At 55.5% G+C, this 23275-nt stretch overlaps 1 protein-coding gene across 1 annotated transcript; it reads right to left on the reverse strand.

Moving 5' to 3' along the window:
• Window positions 1–2494: 2494 nt before the first annotated feature.
• On the reverse strand, window positions 2495–15576 carry LOC133341404 (mucin-19-like). Its single transcript, XM_061549986.1, has 6 exons — window positions 15508–15576; window positions 10410–10753; window positions 8769–8817; window positions 6134–8325; window positions 3926–5649; window positions 2495–3220 (listed from the first exon to the last, which is right to left on the reverse strand). Exons 2-6 carry the CDS (start codon window positions 10747–10749, stop codon window positions 2495–2497), a joined length of 5031 nt encoding a protein of 1676 aa, XP_061405970.1. The 5' UTR covers window positions 10750–10753; window positions 15508–15576.
• Window positions 15577–23275: the final 7699 nt, after the last annotated feature.

A 23275-nucleotide genomic window follows, 5' to 3' on the forward strand; every position in this document is an offset into this window, starting at 1 on the left:
GCACACTTCCTTCACCATTCAATACAACCGCCATTCGCCACTAAGTGGCGGTGACATCACCATGGCACTTGTGCCAGACTCGTTGTTGTGAGCATCGACTGCCTCCAACTACCCAAACCTCCTCCACAGAGGACAATCTTGACACTGCTGGTACCAGTCATCGGCAAGTCCACGGAGCTCCACATCCTCTTGTACTATATCACACCATCTCCTTTCTAGCTCGTGCTGTGCCCGTTTAGCCCCCTCCGTCCGGCCGATGGGCATGGGGGCTACATGACCCAGCCACCGATGGGACTTTGTCCAGATGTTTCAAGGATTTGTTAGCTCCTCACAAAATCCAGCCTGGTTAAGCCCAGGATGGATTGTAAGCAAGCCAGCCTTAATGTTTCTAACCACCGAAGATGTTCGCAAGCATAGAGAGGGGAGGGCATGACCATGGCCGAGAAGACCCAAGCTTGATGTGGAGCAACAGACCAGGTAACTTCCACACAGCGTTACGCAGCCGATGAAAAGATAATGCCGATCAACTGATTCGGAGACCTCTGCTGTCAAAACGGAGCTGGTCATAAACACACTGCCCAGGTATGGACAACTCTCCACTCTCTCCACAACTGCCCCATCACCAATTGGGAGTTGTTGGGGTGGAATGTCTGATGGTACAAAATACCCAGGTAGGTGCTTAATTTTGGTGGGGCTGATGGTAAGGCCCCACATCTTAGTGGCACACTCCAGGTTCAGCAGCAGCGCCTCAAACTCCTTCGCTGAGTGAGCAGCAATCACTAGATCATCAGCATATATAACATGGTTGACCAATAGGGAGCCATCCCTTGACCGCACCCTGGCATCGATCAGCCTCCCATTGTATCTCTACCAAATGGAGATTTTTTTTCGGTACAGCCATCGAAGGCTTAATGAACTACGTAGTCGAAAAATATGTTATATGTGGGAGCCAGAGGACATCCCTATCGCATTGCCAAGTGAACAGGGAATGGCTCCAACTCCCGGCCATGTAGTTTTACCCGGGCCTTCCCACCATCATGAAGGTCCTTAATGATTGTGAGCAGAGAGTCAGGGACTCCGAAAGCATGACGAAAAACCCAGAGCCCAGGCCTATTGATGGTATCTTAGGCCTTAACCAGGTCAATACAGCAGAGATGTAGGTGTCTACACCTCTGCTGTAGCAGAAGGATCAAAAATATGGCATCTGTGCAGGACCGCCCAGGCCTGAAACCACACTGAGGCTCCGCAAACCTTTCCTCAACGTGCCTGTCAAGGCGATATTAAATAACACTGGTCAACACACTTTTTCTGGCATAAGGTATTCCAACGGTTTTAAGGTAATTTTAGGGTGCTGATGCCACATCTGGCATCAGTTTTTGTCTATCACATCAGGTTTTTGAGATATCAAATATTGCATTTTCAATAAAAACTGCAGAAGAAAAATATTAAATAAATGTGGATATCTACATAAAATTATATAAACACACTATCCTAAAAATATAGCACCATATTTTAACACTAAAGCAGTCACTGACTCGCAACAACTTGCAATCATAAGTGACAGAGTTAATTTCGGGTAAAATCAATGAAAATGGGGTATGCCGCTAGCATAAAAATGATGTGATAGAGCAAATCTGAGATCAGATTTGGAATCAGCACCCTGAAATTAGTCTAAAACAGCTGCAAAAGTCCAGGCCAGAAAAATGTTTTTTTTTGTTAACCAGTGTATAATCCTTGCCAGGACCTTTCCCGGCACAGAAGTCTGCGCACCAACGCCACCCTCCCTCAGCAGTTTGCTTGGGAGATCATCTCTGCTCAGCCTTCCAATCTCTCCAGCCCAGGTGCCAGTATCATGACCCACTCGGGCATTAAAGTCACCCAACAGGATGAGGGGCCACTTACGCTCGCACCTGTGACAGGTCATAGAAGGCATCTGACTCATCGGCCTTGCCTATATCCCTCCACTGATGTTCATCTTTAGTGGGGGCATAAGTAACCACCACCACTCCTCACTTCTGGTTGATGGGGAGGCGAGCCCACAGTAGCTTGGGGCTTATAGCTTCCCGCACCTCACCGCCACTCACCGCTCACCACACACCATTCGCCACACTCCACTCACCATTCACCCCTCACCACTCAATATTCATCGCTCGCCACTCACCACTCACCGCTGACCATATACCACTCTCCACACTCCACAGAGGGCTCACACACCACATTGTGGCTTGACCTCTCTCATCTGTGCTTCTTAATACAATGTGAAACGTACGGCACAGCGCGGTTATTACAGTGCAGCCCGGAGTTCATAAATAGAAAAAAACTAAATCGCGGCATTGACGTGACTTGCACACAGTGACCGTTTCACGTCAAGACAGGTGGGGAAATCAACCGGCGGGTCTTCTCCGCGCGGCGATAGATGCCAAACATCCACCTCGTCCGCCCACTGTGTGCCCCGTGTCCACCGGCGAGTCTCTCGTCACCGAGCGGTGCCAGCTCACCGCCCCCTGCGGAGGACGGCACGGCCAGCGTGGGCTGCCAGCATCTCCTCCTCGGCCTTCCTCTTGCGCGTGAGCCTGCGCGGCGATGCCTCGCACTCCCCTGAGGGTTCCACAATCTCCCAGCCATGCTGCCTTCCACCAGCATGCCTCGTGGCCTTCTCGGCATCCCGCGCAGTTTTGGCGGTGTCCCCTCGCTGCGTTTTGGTGCCGCCGTCGCCAACGCCGCCCCCCCCGCCCACCCCGCGGTCTCCGCCCGGCTTCCCGCAGCGCCGCACCAGCCCCGCCCCCGGCGCCCCTCGCCGGACCGTGTCCGCCTCCTCGACGGCGCCGTGGGCCCTCGCGCGAGCCATCCTCTCGCCGCCTGGCGAAGCATTCCTCCCGGCGTGTCTCGTGGCCATCGCGGGCCCCGCCGATTGCACGGTTTGCCGATCGTCGTCAACGCGGATGCTGCCACCAATGACGCCGCCAATGCCGCCCCTCGCTGCCGCAGGCACAGCCGTCTCCACGGCCTTTGCTGGCATCTCCCGGCGCTTAGGCGCCGCCGTCTCGGCACCGCGCAGTCCTTCACGGATGCCGGTGACGACGACGACCCCGGCATTTGCCGGCGCCCGACGCGTTCTTCTCATCTCGGTGGGCCCCACGGTGGGGATGTCGCCTCCACGGTTAGCGGCGACGTCGCCGCCACCGTCGCTGCCGGTTCCTCCTCGCACCGCCGGCACAGCCTGCGGCACACGGAGCGTAAGGTCAGGAAACTTGCATTAGGCTCAACGACAATATAATCGCGCACTATTCGTGCGATAATGCCCCTTTAAAAACGTCGCGGCACTGAACGACGATTTTAAAGGGGCGCATTATTGCAAAGCTGATTGCATAGGATGCGACAATTGTTTGGCTTTGTTCGTGTCGGGTGGTGGAAGATGAAACATGGCAAAAGTTTAGCCAGATCATTAAGTGGCTTAACCCAAAATTTTATTACGAATGAATTTGGCCGTGTAAGACCTACTACGTGTCAAGTAAAGGCCTAGTAACATTGCAACACTTCAAACCCCGCTTGAAACATCGCTTTTAAAATAACAACAGCGCGCTCACGACTGATGGAAACCGCGCCGCGCAACGCTAACCCCTCCCTGGGGCCGCACCTCCTCCTCCTCGTGATCGACTTTCCCCATCGTCGTTGTCGTCCGCAGTCGCCTCCTTGTTGAGTCCGCCCCCTCCTCCTGCTCCTCGTTCCCGTGACAAGGGCCTCCCCTCCTGGGGAGACCCTTGCCCCTCATGTGCTGGTACTTGCGGAGGATTCGCGAACTCTCCTCCTCGCCCCTCCTCCTCCTCCTCCTCGCCGCCGCCCTCCTCGTCGCTACCTCCGCCGTGGGTGGCGGTGCCACCTGACCCCTCCCTCTAGCCCGCACAGCCCCCCCCCCCGTCCCCACCGCCGCCCCCGCCCGGCACGTGGGCTCGTTGTCGGCGAACTTCTTGAGGTGTTTCCCAACGCGGTCGTCGGCGCCGACGCGGGCGCCGGCCGGGCGACGCCGGGGACTCCCCGGCCCCTCGTCCCGTCGAGGCCTGCGCGGGGCCCGCGCCGATCCCCGTGGGCCCCGGTGGCGGCGCGCCGAGCCCCCTTTCGCTCCCCGGTCCGGCCGGGCGGTCGCGGTCTCGGCGCCGGTCCCGCTCGGCCTCGCGGAGCTGCCGGTGCTGCCAGAACTGCCGCCGCCGGCGGCGGTCGTCGTCGTGGTCGGCTCCAGGAACCAACGGCGGACATCCGACACGCGAAGCGGCCGGCTGAAGAGGAGACGCACGGCGCCGGGGCCACGAGTTGACCAAACTACGCCGTCTACGCCGCACGAGCTACCGGCGCTGCTCGCCGCGCTCGTGCCCCCCGAGTCGCTCGCGCCGCACGCGGGGTCGTCGTCGTCGGCGTCGTCGTCGCACGCGCCGTCGACGATCGCGCCGCACGCGCCGTCGACGATCGCGCCGCACGCGCCGTCGACGATCGCGCCGCACGCGCCGTCGACGATCGCGCCGCACGCGCCGTCGACGATCGCGCCGCACGCGCCGTCGACGATCGCGCCGCACGCGCCGTCGACGATCGCGCCGCACGCGCCGTCGACGATCGCGCCGCACGCGCCGTCGACGATCGCGCCGCACGCGCCGTCGACGATCGCGCCGCACGCGCCGTCGACGATCGCGCCGCACGCGCCGTCGACGATCGCGCCGCACGCGCCGTCGACGATCGCGCCGCACTCGCTCCCCACGCTCGCCCCAGCACCGCTCGCTTCACACGCGCCGTTCACGCACGGCAGGCCGCTCGCCGCTCCGTCCACCGCACCGCTCGCCGCTGCCCCCGTGTCGCCATCCCCGCGCGTGCACGCGCCGGTGGCGTGGCTCGGCGGGGTGGCGGTGCTCGGCTCGCGCTCGGCTTCTGCGCCGGAGCCGTGGGTTCGACTGGCGGACGGCGGATGGGCCGGCGCCGTGACCCACCCGGCCGCCATGTTGTGGTAGCGCTCCGTGAGCGCTCGCAGGCGCCGTGCGCAATCGGCGGGAATCCAGCGGGCGAGCAGTGCCTCCACATCCTCTTCCTCATCGTCCTCATCGTAGTCGCCCAACTCGTCGTAATCATCCTCAAACTCCTCCTCCTCCTCATCGGAGCTAAAGTCACCGCGGGTGCCCGCGTCTTCGTCCGAGTCGTCGTTTGGCACCGGCGATGCCGGGGGAGAGGGGGGTCCCCCCACACTCCTCTTCGCCGCCACGGTTTCCCCAACCCCCCCACCGGCTTCCCCGGAGTCGTGCCGTCGCCCCCGCGCCGCCCTGACGATGTCCGCGTCGGGACGTGGCGCCGGCACGGCTGCCACCGTCTCCACCGAGTCGAGGAAATCGCGCCACACGCGCCCGTTGCGCGTGTCGGCCATGGACAGCAGCTGAAGTTCGTTGCGCCGGCATTTCTTCCTCTTGTCGTGCGGCGACGCCGGTTCCCGGCGCCGCCTGCGACCCCGCGCGCGGAGCGCCGCCGCTTCGGCGCCGTTGCCCCCAACGGACGCCCTGGTGAAGGCTACGGCGCCAGCCGCCGCGTTCGCTTCATCCTCCTCCAACCACGACGACGGCGGCGACGGCGGCCGCGGCAGCTTCGGCACCATCGCAGGGGGCCGCCAGGCGGCGTCTGCCGGCGCCCCGAGCCGGTGTGGCACGGGGGCCTCTCCGCGCCACCGCGTCTCCGGCGCGGTCCGAGCGGCGTGCGGAGCCGTCGCGGGGGGGAGCGGAGGAGGAGGAGGCGGGGGAGGGGACGGGGGGGCGGGCGCCCCCGGCGCGCCCTCGCGCGGGCGGCGGCGACGCACGGCCGCCCGCAACGGCGCCTCCCGCACCGCCTCCGGCCCCCGCCCTTCGACCCCCTCCTCCCCCCCCCGCGCCGTTCCAGGGGGGGTCGCCCCCCCCTCGCCCCCGCCCTCCTCCCCCTCCCCCCCCGCCGCCTCCCCCGCGTCCCCGGAAGTCTCCGAGTGTTGCCCGCTCACCGGGCACGGTGTGGCAGGAGCTGGCGCCGTCGCCGCCGTCGCCGCTTGCGTCTCGCGGGTGGAGTGCGCCCCCTCCCCCTCCTCCTCCACCCCCGCCCCCGCAGGGGATCCCCCGCACCCCCCTCCACCGCCAGCCTCCCCGCGGCCCCCTCCCAGCGCCGGCTCCCAGGGAAGAAGATGGCGCTGCCTCCGGCGTGGGCGGTGGTGCCGCGTCTCCTCCCCTCCTCCTCCTCTCCTCCTCCTCCCTCTTCACTTCTGTCCCAGCTCTAACCAGCGGCGCCGACTCCTCCTTCACCGCCGGAGATGCCGGTGGGACGGGAGAGCGGTTGGCGTCGGCGAGCGAGTCTGTGCTGGGCAAATGGGAAGGCTCGCCGGACTCGGCCGTTGGCGCCAGGGCCGCCGCCGCCGGTGGTGGTGGTGTCGGTGGAGCCGCGCGGTCGAGGAACGACGGGGAGATGCCATCACCGTCGGTCGCCGTAAGCTCGGCGGCCGGCATCGATGGACCGGCAACAACAGCGGCGGCGGCTAACCGTTCGGGCGGCACCATCTGGCACGAGGAGGCGGGCGGAGCTCGAGCCGAGGGGGACGCCGCGATCTCGGCGCTAGCGCCGACGAGACCAGAGCCTCGTGCCGTCTTCCTGGCATTGGTGGCGGCGCCAGCACCGGCACGGAGGCCACGCCAGCTCCTCATCCTCGCTCGCGCCCCTCGCTCCGCCCGCGGTGGGGGCCGAGCGACGCGGGCGCCGTCCTCCACTCTCACCACATCGTCCTCCGAGGGTCCCCCCGGCACCGGTGGCACCGCCGTCTTCGAGATCTCCCCACCCCCGCCGCCCCCCGGCTCGTTCTCCGACGGCGCCTGATGGCGCTCGCCAGCAGCGGGGAAGAGAGCGCCGTCGGCGTCGCGGCACGACGCCGGCGGCGTGCGCCGGCGGTGGTGACCGCCGGTCCCCGTTCCGGCACCGGCGTTGTTGGGGAGCGAGCGACTATTATTGTCGGAGAGCGCGCGCCGGCGCCCGACGTCAGGGACGCCGATGAGCGCCGCCCGCGCCACTCGCACCGTGTGCACCTCCCACGTGCCGCCGGCGCCGCTCACGTGGCCCCGCGTGCTCTTGCGAGCCGAGCGCTTTCCGTAGCACCGCACCGGCGACAGCGGCGGCGCCGGTACCGGCGCGGGCGCCGGCGCAGCCACGGAGACGCCGGCGTCCGCGAGAGCCGCCGCGGCGGCACCGTCGTCGCCGTCGGCGCCGTCGTTCCCGGAGCCCGCCGCGTTTTCCGCGGATTCGCCGGCACCGTCGCCGTGGGGGTCGACGGGGCGGCTCACGTACACCACGTCGCACTGCGCCGCCTCGCTCGAGCTCGGCCGCTCGTAGCCGCAGCGCCGGTGATGGTGGCGGTGGCGGCGCCGGTGCCGCTGCTGCCGCTGCTGCTGCTGCTGGAGGAGGAGGTGCGGCATCGAGGAGGTGGTGCGGGCGCAACCCGGGGCCAACGATTTGCGGGCAGTGCCGGTGCCGGCGCCGCGGCCCAGCCCGCCCGCCCGCGCCTCCGTCCCCTCCCCGGCCACCGTCACCGCCGCCGTCCTCCGCCGGCTCTTCTTCTTACGCTTCTTCGGCGAGCGCTTGCCGGGCGCCGTCGATCCCTCCGCGCCATCCTCCTCCGTGGTCGCCGCCGGCCCCTCGACGACACCGGCCGCCCCCTCCCCCTCTTCCGCCTCGCCGACGCCGCCCGGGAAAGAGGAAGGCGCCGGCGGCGGGTCGACGGGCCGAGCCCCGGCCTCGCTGGCACCCCCCGCATCCGCTTGCCGCGCTCGCAGCGGCTGCACCGCCTGCACCGGCAGCCACGGTGGCTGCCCCGGTGTTTGGAAGTGGATGGGCGCGGCGCCGCCTCCGTTCACGCCGAACGGCGCCGTGGCCCGGCCGCCGGAGTCCTCCTCGCAGAGCCGCGCGGCGACGCCGCCGTCGCACGTGGGGCCGCCGGCCAGGCCGGCGAGGCCGGAGGGGCCCCAGCCGAGCGCCGGCGTCATCACCAGGTCGGCGGTCGGCTCCCTCGAACTGCCGGGCGCCGGTCCCGGCTCCTCGGCGGTGCCGATCGTTTGTCGAACGACGGCGGGACCGCCGCCGGCAGCGGCGATGGCGGCGCGGGAGTTGGTGGCGTAGCGGAGGAGGCCCAGCAGCAGCCGCTGGTGCTGGCAGCACAAGCGCGACAGGAAACCCTCGAGGGGGCCGCCCCCCACAATCGGCACCGGCAAAGAGCCGGGGTCCGGAACCGAGAGCGACATGGGTTTGGAGCCGAGATCCGGAGCTGCCGGCATGGTCCACACACTAGGGGCCCTGGGAGCGCAAGCGGGGAGGGGAGGGATGAGGGACGGTGAGAGTGTGTGGTGTGCGGACGGTGTGTGCATGGTATGTGTGGTGTGTGTGTGGTGTGTGTTTACGTGTGGTGTGTGTTTACGTGTGGTGTGTGTTTGTGTGTGGTGTGTGTTTACGTGTGGTGTGTGTTTGTGTGTGGTGTGTGTTTACGTGTGGTGTGTTTACGTGTGGTGTGTGTTTACGTGTGGTGTGTTTTACGTGTGGTGTGTGTTTTATGTGTGGTGTGTGTGTTTTACGTGTGGTGTGTGTGTTTACTGTGTGGTGTGTTTACGTGTGGTGTGTGTTTACGTGTGGTGTATTTACGTGTGGTGTGTGTTTATGTGTGGTGTGTGTTTGTGTGTGGTGTATTTACGTGTAGTGTGTTTACGTGTGGTGTGTGTTTACGCGTGGTGTGTTTCCTTCACCTATGTGTTGATGATCTGCACGTCCGTCTGGAAAGATCCAGGGCCTCATCTGTTGGGTTGAAGTCAGAATCACAAAACGTACGCACACACACACACAAAGACAGAGATCTCCCCAGTAGCATCTTGAGGCTGTTGGGGACGAGTGCTGTTTGCGAGTACCCAGCCCGCCATGGCACAAGAGAGGGTGGGTGGCCAGCACCAAGCCCAGCCACCTTTGTCTCGCATATGCTGTTTACTACACACTGCACCAGATACTCATTTTAGGCTGAGTGGAACTAGGGGAGGGCTCCGGGCCGGTTCAGATATTCCTTACTGATGTTGGCTTGATCGGTAATCGAACTTGGGTTGCCGGGATTGTAGCGCAGTCCGGTAACCACTGCAACACCACTCCACCGACACAACACACCTGGGTTTAACCAGGCACCTTCGATTTAGCATGATCCTCATCCGATTAGCATGGTTGGCTACATACGGTGTGCGCAAGCAATTCAACATACATACAGTTCAACATACATACAACCACAGCCGCCATTCACCACTAAGTGGCAGTGACAATGCTTGTGCCAGTCTCGGTGCATGTTGAGGCTACGTAGTAGTAGTATGAAAGGCTTGCTGGCAGAAGCTCACAGGACAGACCTAGGTGCCATGAATTGACTCACTGGGATGACTGGCAGATACACAAACTGTGCTCCCCACTGTGCCACCTCCGCTGCGTTCGTTGTTGGAGGGCGACTGCCTCCAACTGCCCAGTAGCGTCCTTCACAAGCAATCCTCCCCCACAAAGACTGATCTTGACACAGCTGGTATCAGTCATCCACAAGTCCAATCAGCTCCACATCCTCCTATATTACAACAGTCAATCTCTTCCCAAACCCGTACCGCACTCATTTAGCGCCCTCTATCCGGCCAAACAGAAGCTGCTTGGGCATGCGGCGGCTGGGCATGCGGGCTACATGACCCAGCCAACACAGCCTTGCTTGCCAGAGGAGCTCACCAATGGAACTTTGCCCAGATTTTTCAAGGATTTGTGAGCGCCTCACACAATCCAGCTTGGTTAAACCAGGATGGATCATAGTCAGGATAGAATTTTTCCAATGCCGATCGAACATTCCACGTGACCAACCGCAGTGGTTTCCTGCTGTTTCTGGGGGACCCTGAGGTGAGGGGGTACAGTCTTCTGACTGCAAAATGGGGTTTGTCCAAAAGACATCATAGACACCTGTCTCTCTGTGTTCTCTGGCACAAGCTAATTTTTTCTCCATGATTTAACCTAAGGTGAAGGGATTATCAGCCCCTTGTGCACAAAGACAAATATCTCCCTGTAGCCTGAAGAGTCTGTTGGGGCAAGTGCTGTTAAATAGCACCTACAAAGGCTGGCACAGCACACGAAGGGGTGGGTGGCCAACACCACTCCCGGCCGCCTTTGTCTCCCCAGTGGAAATTTTTACACATCACACCAGGTACTGGTGGCCGAGTCGACTTAGGGGAGGCTCATGACCGGTTAAGATATTCGTCACTGGTGTTGGCCACGAGTGGGAATCGAACTCGGGTCGCCGGGCTCCCAGCACAGCGCGCTAACCATTGCGCCACCGCTCCCCACACACACACATACTCAAGAGACACTTACACCCACACACTCACCTGTCACCCTGTCCTGGGAGCTCATTGAAAGATCCAATGGAGCCTCCTGCTCCTCCATGTGCAGGGGTGGTGCCGGGGGAGGTGCCAGGAACGTGACATCACACGGGGGCGGGGCCATGTGTGTGATATTACACGAAGCCAGGTACAGAGGCGGACCTTGTGGAGGGATGTCACACCCGGCTAGACCAATCATGTCGGCCGGGTCTGGGTAAGGGGGCGGGGCAAGGTAAGGGGGTGGTGCCGGGGATTCGGCCTCCAGGTCTTGAAGGGGCCCCCCCTGCTGTGAGGAGAGGGGCATCCCCCGCTGTGAAGTCATCGAAGTGATGAGCTCTGGCTCCATTGGCCTGCAGAGAACAGAGTCCACCATTACTCAGCAACACACGCCAAAAGTTACTAACGCTCACCATTACTTTCAAAATCAGTTGCCTTCTGCCGTTTGGGTTTCCTGCAGCGCAACGTCAATCTTTTCTTAATGTCAACACTTGGCAGGCACGTCGCACTATGCATGCGAGAGGCCTTCCACGTTGAGTTGATACACTCGGAATGGAGGTCCTAGTCGGATGGGATTTACACTCTTATTTGAAATCGTATATATGAACGTTTTTCAAAAAGGCCGAAGCGATGATATTAGTCGTGCAATGAGACACTTAAGAAGTGGTGGGCCACATGAAGGCTACCATTTCTCCCACCTAACACTTGTAAAAACTCACCAATGCTTATCATTACTCACTAAAGCTCACCATTACTCACCACTTTACCATCAATCATCATTATTCATTAACACTCCCAGAAACACACACACAAAACTCCTGACCAACGTTTAACACTATTATCTATGATTAACACAATCATAATCTGTATTCATCCTGGAGAAATCTATAAAGTTATTCGTCTCTTTTTCACAGATGTCCAAAAGGTGGGTCAGATAGTTACACTCGCCATCTCACTCATCACTGCTCGCCACTTATCCCGGGCACCCATCCTCACTCACCAATGTTTCCCTGCAACTCCGAGTAGCACGGTTGGCTACGTACGGTGCAATAGAAGTTCAACATATAAACATAAAATGCACGCCACTACAACAGGACTTCGATAATCTTCACCTTAATTTCCTAAAGCTGGTCCTCAACGGTAAAAACTCCAACGTTGTTATTCTCCAGGTGTCCCAAACCTGCCTCACCACCTACGTACATCGTGGCTCTGGACTCGAACCTTGTTGAGCAGGCCGACAACTTTAAATCTCGACGCATTATCCTGGAATTTAAACTGTCTTCGAGACCCATATCGACCACATGGCCAACAAAAAAAATGGATTCCTATACAGAAACAAACGCTGTATTCCACCTCGACTCCGTTTCAATAAAGTTAAAGCCCATATTCTTGGTTCTTTCGGTAAAGTCACGTAGAAGGGAAATAATAAAATTATAAAAATATATATTTTTTTAATCTTACTATGTTTTATTTTTATTATTGTATTATTTCCCTTCTATGTGACTTTACCGAAAACACCAAGAATATGAATCCATGCAGTCACGAAAGCTTTAAATCGAAATTTAAAGCCCATATTTGACGACTGTGACACCATTTCCCGCCTATCTTACTAATGTACATTAAAAGGTCTCATTCAATGAAACCACTCCGCTCTCTGTGACGCCCCCCCCCCCCCACAAAACTCGTCATTGCAACCTGTACATGAACTCAAGTCTGTCCCCCACCTGGACATCCGCAGAGCTGTCTTCATCCTCAAGGACCACTTCGTTCCTCTCCCTCCCATAGCCTCAGAGGTACCTCCTTATTACTACTAAACAATCCATTCACTAAAACGTTGTTTGGTAAAAAGAAAAAGTTACGTGTTGATGCGACACGCTACATACTCTTGCCGCTAATCTAAAGCCTGGCTCCCTCTCTTCACTTGCCCTCTTTATTTTTATATTCAACCAACACACAGCATAATTGCAAATATACCGAACTTATTTCTGGCGCCTCTTGCTCCTACGTTTGCATCATCTCTTTCAATTGGCGTGTGCTTATATTTCTGTTAAGACTAAAATATAGAAGTTACTCTCACAAGTGTACCCAACTTTCTCTGGCGCCTCATATTACATTTACACGTTTTTTTAAATTCAGGTGTTAATATACAACCGTTAAATATAAATTTGTAAGTTGTGCAATCATCTTTAAGGACAGTGTACTCGTTCTCTGCACTATTGGTGTATTACTTTGTTGTGTGTGCTCATGCACCACGGATCTCCCTTGTAAAATAGCCAGGACAATGGATAAACAGGATCATCCATGTAACAAATAAAATAAACTCAACTCAAACAAAACCCTGAATCCAAGACCCTTAACTCAGGAAGCTGAACCCAGGACCCTAAACCCATAGCCCTAAACATAGAGCCCTAAACCTAGAACCCTATACCCGGAGCCTTCAACCCAAGACCTAAAACCCAGGACCCTAAACCCAGGATCCTAACCCAAGACCATAAACCCAGCTCCTATAACCTACGACTAGAAGTCCAGCACCGTAAAATCAGGTCCATGAACCATAAACTCAGGACCTTAAACCCAGCACTCTAAAGCCCTCAACCCAAGACCCTAAATTCAGAATTCTAAATTCTTTGACCACAAGTCTGGGACCCTAGACCCTCATCACTAAACTCAAGACCCTAAAACAAGGACCATAAACACCAACCACTGGAACAATCATACATCACACAAAGCACATAAACACGACCATACACAACCTCTTCAACCACAACCGTAAACAAATGTTCAATGACAAGCACGACATGTGCACAAAGCAGAATCGTAAACCACTAAAACCACAACCAGACCAGTGTGACAACACCTTCTACACACAAATACAACCGCTCAAACACAACTACACACACCCACATCACCAACCACAACGACAAACACGGATACCCTAGTTTTCCTTCCACGCAGCAGCCGTGTCAGAGTGATGGCGGGCGGACTTATAGTTGGTCAGTATAATTTGTCATGATTGCGGAAATTGACTCAACACCCTAAACGGGCCCCTAAGCCCAGAATCCTAAACCCAGGAACCTAATCCGAAGCCCCTGAACTGAGGACCCTAAACACAGAACCCTAAATCCAGAAAGCGAAACACGGATCCCTAAATCCAGGCCCCTATACTCAGGTTGCTAAACCCAGTCCCATAAACCCAGGACCATGAACTCATGTTTCTCAACACGAACGTAAACCCTGAATACTTAACTCCGGGTTGCGAAACCCCAGAACTTTAACAAAATCAGGAGTGAATTTCCGAGTGAAGCCCACTGAGCTAAGAAGCTCCTTTTGAAGGCAGACTCCAAATCATCTCACAATTACAGATTAAAAAACACACTTAATAATAGTAATTATGTTGTAAAACTGCATTCACACTGAAACCCAGGCTCTAATCCAGAACCCTAAACTCACGACCAGAAACCCAGGCCTCTAACCCCGTTTACTTGGGTCTCTAACCCCAGGTTGTAAAACACGGGTTCCTAACCCTGGGTCTCTTAACACCAGGATCCAGGTTCAGGAATATGAACCCACTTCCCAGGTCTCCACACCCAAGTTCATAACTGCGCCGACTCGGATCCCTAAACCCCGATCCAAGGTTCCTAAACCCGAGACCTCGGCCACTACACCAGGGACATGGGCCCCGAAACCCAGGACCAAGAGCCTTGGGGCCTTAAACCCGGAGACCCGGGACCCTAAACCCCGAGACCTGAGACCCTGAAACATGGGCCCTTAAACCCGGACTCCGAGAGCTGCGCCCTTAAACCCGGGCCCTGAAACCTGGGCCCTTAAACCTGGGGCATCGACACCCGGGACACCGACAGCTGCGCCCCCTAAACCCGGGACCACTAAAACCGGTACCCTGAGACCTGGGCCCCTAAACCCGGGGCCCCGAGACCTGGGAACTCTAAACCTGGGACCCCGAGACCTGGACCTCTAAACCCGGGGCCCCGAGACCCGGGCCCCTAAACCCGGGGCCCCGAGACCTGGAACTCTAAACCCGGGTCCCCGAGACCTGGACCTCTAAACCTGGGACCCTGAGACCTGGAACTCTAAACCTGGGACCCCGAGACCTGGACCTCTAAACCCGGGGCCCCGAGACCTGGAACTCTAAACCTGGGACCCTGAGACCTGGAACTCTAAACCTGGGACCCCGAGACCTGGACCTCTAAACCTGGGACCCTGAGACCTGGAACTCTAAACCTGGGACCCTGAGACCTGGAACTCTAAACCCGGGGCCCCGAGACCTGGAACTCTAAACCTGGGACCCTGAGACCTGGAACTCTAAACCTGGGACCCTGAGACCTGGAACTCTAAACCTGGGACCCTGAGACCTGGAACTCTAAACCCGGGGCCCCGAGACCTGGAACTCTAAACCTGGGACCCTGAGACCTGGAACTCTAAACCCGGGACCCCGAGACCTGGAACTCTAAACCTGGGACCCTGAGACCTGGAACTCTAAACCCGGGGCCCCGAGACCTGGAACTCTAAACCCGGGGCCCCGAGACCTGGAACTCTAAACCTGGGACCCTGAGACCTGGAACTCTAAACCCGGGACCCCGAGACCTGGAACTCTAAACCCGGGACCCCGAGACCTGGAACTCTAAACCCGGGGCCCCGAGACCTGGAACTCTAAACCTGGGACCCTGAGAACTGGACTTCGACATTCGGGACCCTGAGACCTGGACCTCGACATCCGGGACCTCTAAACCCGGGACCCCTATCCCGGGGTCTATCCTCGCGCTACAATTCGCAGTCCACTTCAGCTGCTCCGAGCGCGTGCCACCGCCAGCTTGCCTCCCATTGGCTGCTGGGCGACCGCCGCGAGCGCCTCGTCCAATGGGAGTCGCCGCCGCGCGCATCCGCTCTACGGGATCCAAAGCAGCGGCCGTGGGGCCCAGGACGCGCGGGGCCCGCGGGGCCCAGTCCCGCGGGCCCCGGGGGCGCGACCCCCTCGCCGCGACCCCCTCGCCGCGACCCCCTCGCCGCGTCCCCCTCGCCGGCCCGGGCCCCCCCACTCGCTCACTCTCCCCGCCACGCGCGCCTCCACTCCGCCCGCCATCAGCCTCACCAGCCTCACGGTCTCCTCCGCCTGCAGCTCCTCGGGGCAGGCCGCCCGAGTGACGTCACGACGCAGTACGCGGTGACATCATGCCACGTAGGATTTACGTGATGGCGTCGCGCCACGGGCCGTGCCAATGCGATGACGTCACTCCACCGTCCGACGTTGCGCGGTGACGTGACTTCACGCGCGGACCTAACGAGTGACATCATTTTACGCTTGTGTGGTGACGTCACTCACCGACTGGACTGACGTGCAGTTTGTAGGTCGGGACTGGTTTCGACATGCAGCGTCTCATCAGTAGCAGAGCCAGGCTCGCTTGATCCCATGCAGGTGAATTGGCAGATGTTGACAGGCAGCGACTGGTTTCGACATGCAGTGTCTCATCATGAGCAGAGTCAGGCTCACTTGATCCCATGCAGGTGAGCTGCCCAGGTGTGTATAGGCAGGCACTGGTCTCATCAGCAGCGGTCTGGCTTTGCTTGAACCAATACTGATGATCTGCCCATATGTAAACAAAGGCCCCTCTATGTCGTTTGCCAGTTCGCCTTAGAACGTCGCTGAAACTCTGAGCGACCACTTAACGCGGCAGCTTCGAGCGCCCCAGCCACGTCAATCTGAACAATTAAAAACGCGTTGTCTTTAATTGAAACCAAGGCCCCACCGAGCTGCTATATGAGCTCTTTTTCAGAAGCGACTTCACCACAAATGACAGCTCAACGAAGTGGCTTATCACGTGGACATTTGTGGCAGCCAAACACTCTAAACGCGTGATGTTGATTCTAAATGCGGAGGGGGAAACCGGAGGACCCGGAGGAAAAAAAAAGACCACGAGCACGGGGAAAGCGAGATACGCAAACTCCAAATATACAGCAGCAGGCGTCAGGGTTGAGATCGAACCCGCGCCCTTCTGCATAGCAGGCGAGGCAGTTAACATTTCGCCACCGTGGCCCCGATCAGTCGGCTTTTATTGGCCAAAAGAGTTTTTTTTTGGGTTAGATCGCGGAAATATGAATGTCGTTAAACCGACCACCACCCGAGATAGCCAATTAGTAAAGTTTGTCACGGAAACAAAACGTGGAAGTTAGTTACGAGTTCAGCACACCGGTTATGTGTTGGAGAGTACACTCACTACAACATTTACAGAGTACCCTGACGTTTCGCTGGTAATTGCAACCGGCATCATCAAGAGACAGCCAGAGTTGTGGAGAAATCCTCCCGTTTTTGTCTTAGAGGGGAGTAACTGTGACGTCGTCACTGAGAGCCAATCAGGTGCGACGACCAAAGTGGGGGCAAGGGGGGTTAATGTAGTTGTGGGGGCCACGTCCACCCCACCGCCTTCGCCGGGCAGGTGAGGCTCGATGTCTGCCCCTTCCACTCCTTCCTCCACCGCGTTGGTCCGCTCCCGCCGGGCCCCCGCCGACCGCGCTAGCGCCCTCTCTGAGGGACATACTCAAGCTGCTGGCTTACAGCCACACGGAGTTACTCCACACACGCCCGCGTACACCATCACTAATGCTAACGCGGCGGCGAAAACGCGCGCGCCCCTGCAGGCGATTATAACCTAACAAGCGCACACACCACAGCACGCGTTCCCCCACGCAGTCGCTCCACACACACACAAATCACAGACACTACACCGATGCACTGTGCTAATTTTTATTCACTGCCCGGAGAGAATATTCTGCGAGCAGAGCCTAACCTACTGCTATCCAAGTCCCCAAATACTCACACGCCCAATTACTTACCTCGCGGCTGTACTCACGGCATCGCATGGACGCTATGAGAGTCGGAGGGACGAAGATGGAAGAGAACAAGATCTATCGCTGTCTCGTAGCGGCACTCGCTGGCGTCGATGCTGCGAGCGACTCAAGGAGGCAGGATGGCAGGGAGTCGGTCTTGGCGGCCAAGAGGTTGGAGATGAACTCTGATCTGAATGGTTTTTGACTCCCCATTTTATGCCCCTTGACTTCAAAAATCCGGGGTTACGTTATCGCGCGCGGTCAATTGTGTGCCTACCTGTGATTTTCAATCGTTTTCCTTCCCTTACATGGATCGTTGCGACGGTTACTTCTCGACCTATTGTCTATGCACCTGTACTCATTAATGTCTGACTAAGCCTGTTTACTCTGGAAGGGCATCCTGTTGGCGAATACACACCCTGCGAGTGTGTACTTGGTCTGGGGGAGGGCGTGGCACTGCGATCCCATGACCTCATAGTCTGCTCTGCTCACTTAATATTTCACCCCAGCCCCCCTCCCCGATGTTGTGTCGGTATATACCTCCAGTTCCCAGCCGCCCTCTGGGTTCATAGGCCTCACGGCGTTACTTGATACAGGCCGTACTCGCCGTTGACCCCTGTTGACCCATGGCTGACGCTACACCAGGTAAGTCGTGGTAACCGCGTGTAACGCTAACAATACCCACAACACCAGTGTCTGAACACTTATAGCTCGGGTCGGGCATTTATATCTTTGGGACCTTTGTCCCAGTATCTATCCAAAATGATGAAAAATAAGAATAGGATTTTAGCCTTTCTGGCAAAAAAAACAGGTGTTAATATATTCACACCCCCAAACTCGGCGTTTGAACATCATTTAAAATATAAGATGCAATTATTTGAAACTGAAAGAGCCACAAAGCATTTGAGAACCTTGGAAAATAAGAATTGAATCTATTTTAACTACTTTAGAAATTTATTTTTCGATTTAAAGCTTTCGTGACTGCAGGGATTCATCTTCTTGGTTCTTTCGGTAAAGTCACGTAGAAGGGAAGTAATAAAATAATAAAAATAAAACATAATAAAACAATTCTCACGACGTTTCGGCCACAACGCAAGCAGCCGTCCTCAGGTGAAAACCAGGTCCGTCGAGGCGACAGAGTCTGAATGAAACAGCACACGAGCTTGGAGCATATATATAAGCTGGGCGCATTGACAAAGGAATTTGCATATCAAAATGAATTTAGCATATTTATGGGAAATGCAGGAATGTGATTAGTACTGCATATGCATGTGCATTATGCAGGATTAACAGCATCAAAGGGAGCTGCAGTTACTGCTGCTGCAGCAGTTGCTGCTGCTGCTGCACTTGCTGCTGCTGCTGCAGTTACTGCCTTATCCATTTTAATATAACACTATGTATTATTCTACCCACCCTAATGTGTATCATACTGCTATATGTTTACTGTACAATTACGACACCATACATTACTCTGCACACTGCACCATGCCAGTGAGTGGAACGCGGTCTGAAAGTCACCGTAAACGTGAACACAATCAGTTAAGATCCGAAATGGTTTATTACGTCCTTCCAATGATTGCTAAGCCAGAATCCATCTTCTCGGTTGAAATTGTCTCTGTGTTTGTATATGTGGATCGCCTCATGAACGAATCTCTCATGATAGCCAGATGGCTTGCAGAGAACCTCTGTCTTGGAGAAGTCAATGTCATGTGAGCCCACTGAATTGTAACAGTGATCTGCCACGGCTGAGGTGTTTGTCCTACCGTGTTTCAGGTCTGCCTTATGTTCACGGATGCGGTCTGAGACATGTCGTTTGGTTTCTCCAATGTAACTGCTACCACAGAGGCAACTTAGTTTGTAGACGCCAGGGTACTGTATGTCTGGAACCACATCTTTTACAGACGGGACCAGATCACGGATTTTATGTACTGTGTTGAATCGGACCTGGATCTTGTGTTTAATCAGGATTTTGGAGATTTTTTTTGTGACCCCAGCAATGTAGGGTAAGGTGATGGTCTTGAAAGGCTCCTCAACAGGATCCTTCTTGATGGTTGGAGTGATGGCTTTGCGGATTGTGTAGTCGGAGTAACCATTAGCCTTAAGAGCTTGGCGTACGTGTTTGAGTTCACTGGAAATGTGTTCATGGTCGGAGATGCATTGGGCTCTATGATATAGAGTCTTGATGAGGGAATTCTTCTGGGATGGATGGTGGTGGGAATCCGGTTTTAGATAAGCATCCGTGTGGGTGGCTTTCCTGTAGACAGAGTGGCTCATTGAACCATCAGGTCTCCTTTTGATTAGGACATTCAAAAAGGGTAGCTTGCCATCATTTTCGACTTCCATGGTGAATCTGATGGCTGGGTGTATGGAATTGATGTGGTCGAGAAATTGGTCTAGAGCAGGCCGGCCATGTGGCCAGATGACAAAAGTGTCGTCTACGTACCTCTTCCATAAGGTCGGGCGTAGAGTGGCAGTCTGGATGGCGTCCGTCTCAAATTTCTCCATGAACGGACGCCATCCAGACTGCCACTCTACGCCCGACCTTATGGAAGAGGTACGTAGACGACACTTTTGTCATCTGGCCACATGGCCGGCCTGCTCTAGACCAATTTCTCGACCACATCAATTCCATACACCCAGCCATCAGATTCACCATGGAAGTCGAAAATGATGGCAAGCTACCCTTTTTGGATGTCCTAATCAAAAGGAGACCTGATGGTTCAATGAGCCACTCTGTCTACAGGAAAGCCACCCACACGGATGCTTATCTAAAACCGGATTCCCACCACCATCCATCCCAGAAGAATTCCCTCATCAAGACTCTATATCATAGAGCCCAATGCATCTCCGACCATGAACACATTTCCAGTGAACTCAAACACGTACGCCAAGCTCTTAAGGCTAATGGTTACTCCGACTACACAATCCGCAAAGCCATCACTCCAACCATCAAGAAGGATCCTGTTGAGGAGCCTTTCAAGACCATCACCTTACCCTACATTGCTGGGGTCACAAAAAAGATCTCCAAAATCCTGATTAAACACAAGATCCAGGTCCGATTCAACACAGTACATAAAATCCGTGATCTGGTCCCGTCTGTAAAAGATGTGGTTCCAGACATACAGTACCCTGGCGTCTACAAACTAAGTTTCCTCTGTGGTAGCAGTTACATTGGAGAAACCAAACGACATGTCTCAGACCGCATCCGTGAACATAAGGCAGACCTGAAACACGGTAGGACAAACACCTCAGCCGTGGCAGATCACTGTTACAATTCAGTGGGCTCACATGACATTGACTTCTCCAAGACAGAGGTTCTCTGCAAGCCATCTGGCTATCATGAGAGATTCGTTCATGAGGCGATCCACATATACAAACACAGAGACAATTTCAACCGAGAAGATGGATTCTGGCTTAGCAATCATTGGAAGGACGTAATAAACCATTTCGGATCTTAACTGATTGTGTTCACGTTTACGGTGACTTTCAGACCGCGTTCCACTCACTGGCATGGTGCAGTGTGCAGAGTAATGTATGGTGTCGTAATTGTACAGTAAACATATAGCAGTATGATACACATTAGGGTGGGTAGAATAATACATAGTGTTATATTAAAATGGATAAGGCAGTAACTGCAGCAGCAGCAGCAAGTGCAGCAGCAGCAGCAACTGCTGCAGCAGCAGTAACTGCAGCTCCCTTTGATGCTGTTAATCCTGCATAATGCACATGCATATGCAGTACTAATCACATTCCTGCATTTCCCATAAATATGCTAAATTCATTTTGATATGCAAATTCCTTTGTCAATGCGCCCAGCTTATATATATGCTCCAAGCTCGTGTGCTGTTTCATTCAGACTCTGTCGCCTCGACGGACCTGGTTTTCACCTGAGGACGGCTGCTTGCGTTGTGGCCGAAACGTCGTGAGAATTGTTTTATTATGTTTTATTTTTATTATTTTATTACTTCCCTTCTACGTGACTTTACCGAAAGAACCAAGAAGAATTTAGAAATTTAGTTTACCAGCTAAGGCTCATGGAGCTATATAGCTCCTTTTCAGAAGCAACCTGCCCACAAATAGGTCAACGAAGTGGCTTATTACGTGGACATTTATATCAGCAAATACTCTAAATGCACGTTCATTCAAAATGTGGATGGAAAAACCAGAGCACCCGGAGAAAAATCCACGCGACCACAGAGAACATGCAAACTCCAAATATACAGGTGTCAGGGTCGAACCCATGATCTCCTTCACACCAGGCGAGGTAGTTAACATCTCGCCACAGTGGCGCTCTAATTTAGACAAGAAGAAAGATACTCAACACGCGTCTGTGTAGATTCGTTGTCTGCATCCACAAAGGAGATATATTGCGTATGAATCATGTTACTTGTATCCTCCACAAGGGCGACAATGATTGTTTTGTCTTACGCACTACTCTCGCCATAGCCCAACCCTGAACCACCCCCTTACCTCAAGCCATGGAGATACTTGCTGCATCGGCAGTGGTGCACGATCACGAATGAACATCAACTTTAAATTTCGATTTAAAGCTTTCGTGACTGCAGGGATTCATCTTCTTGGTTCTTTTGGTAAAGTCACATACCGATACAACCAAGAAGAACATCAACTTTGATACATTCTTCGAAAGCACGGCGGCCTTGAAAGTAAAAACGCGTTCTGAGAAAGTGATGCGTCGGGGGAATCGTCGTCGGAGACTACACTGTTCAATTTGCGACAGGTGTCGAGAGGCGAGCAGCACCTCAGTGCGGCAACCTAGCCAATGGGAGAGTGAGCGTCACCCAAAACGTAAGCAGTGCGAAGTCATCTTATATATGTCACTTTTTGTCCGTCTGTCTGTGTTCCTGCTCCTGCGAGGGATTTGGCTCTCAAACGGTAGGGTTGACGTAAAAAAAGAATTGGCAGGTGCCACGCCGTAAGCCCCTCGGTTGGCAAGCACTATTCCTTTTTCACGTCCCTCACCTTTAAATTAGTTAAATTAGCGATTTAGTGCGATTTTTATTTCATTATTTAATACGATCTCTCGACCACGACCAACTCACGCATTTTTGGTAGGGGGGGGGGGACCATGCCAAGTCACACGCATCCGGTAGGGGTGAGGGGGAAATTTTGTTTCCCGTAAAAAATGCTACAAACACACAACGCTGAGGTACATTCTTCACTGTGTGATGTCCTCTTACCCCCCCCCCCCCACCCCGATGCATACAGTTATAGAGTCCGTACATATTAATATAGCGCCTAGATAGTATTTTGTTGCGCGACCGGGGGGATGGTGGGGGTAGCAGCCCAGCCTGCTGGCTGGGCAATCTAGGCAAGGCCGGGGGCTCTGCACGGGACTAGGCCCCACCACGCCACTCTGTCAGGTTAGTGCTATACAGTCGATATATACTGCTATAGAGTCAGCATGTACTCTTGTTGTGATAGCACATACCACCACAGTCAGTATGCACTGCTGTAATCATAGCAGGTACCACCACTGCCGCTATGCACTGCTGTAATCATAGGAGGTTACACCACAGTATGCACTGCTGTAGTGAGAGCAGCTACCACCACAGTATGCTCTGCTGTAATCATAGCAGGTGCCACCACAGTCAGTATGCACTGCTGTAATCATAGCGGGTGCCACCAGTCAGTATGCTCTGCTGTAATCATAGCAGGTACCACCACAATCAGTATGCACTGCTGTAATCATAGCAGGTACCACCAGTCAGTATGCACTGCTATAATCATGGCAAGTACCACCACAGTATGCACTGCTGTAATCATACCAGGTACCACCAGTCAGTATGCACTGCTGTAATCATGGCAGATACCACCACAATATGCACTGCTGTAATCATCGTAGGTACCACCACATTCAGTATGCACTTATGTTGTCAAAGCAGGTCCCACCAAAGTCGCTATGCACTGCTGTAGTCATAGCAGCAACCACCAGTCGGTATGCACTGCTGTCGTGAAAGCAGGTACCACCAGTCGTGAGGCACTGCTGTAGTGATAGCAGTGCATACCGTCGATGT

Source organism: Lethenteron reissneri, chromosome 2, assembly GCF_015708825.2.
Source record: "Lethenteron reissneri isolate LAM-NWPU_2019-01 chromosome 2, ASM1570882v1, whole genome shotgun sequence".
Taxonomy (NCBI): Eukaryota; Metazoa; Chordata; class Hyperoartia; order Petromyzontiformes; family Petromyzontidae; genus Lethenteron; species Lethenteron reissneri.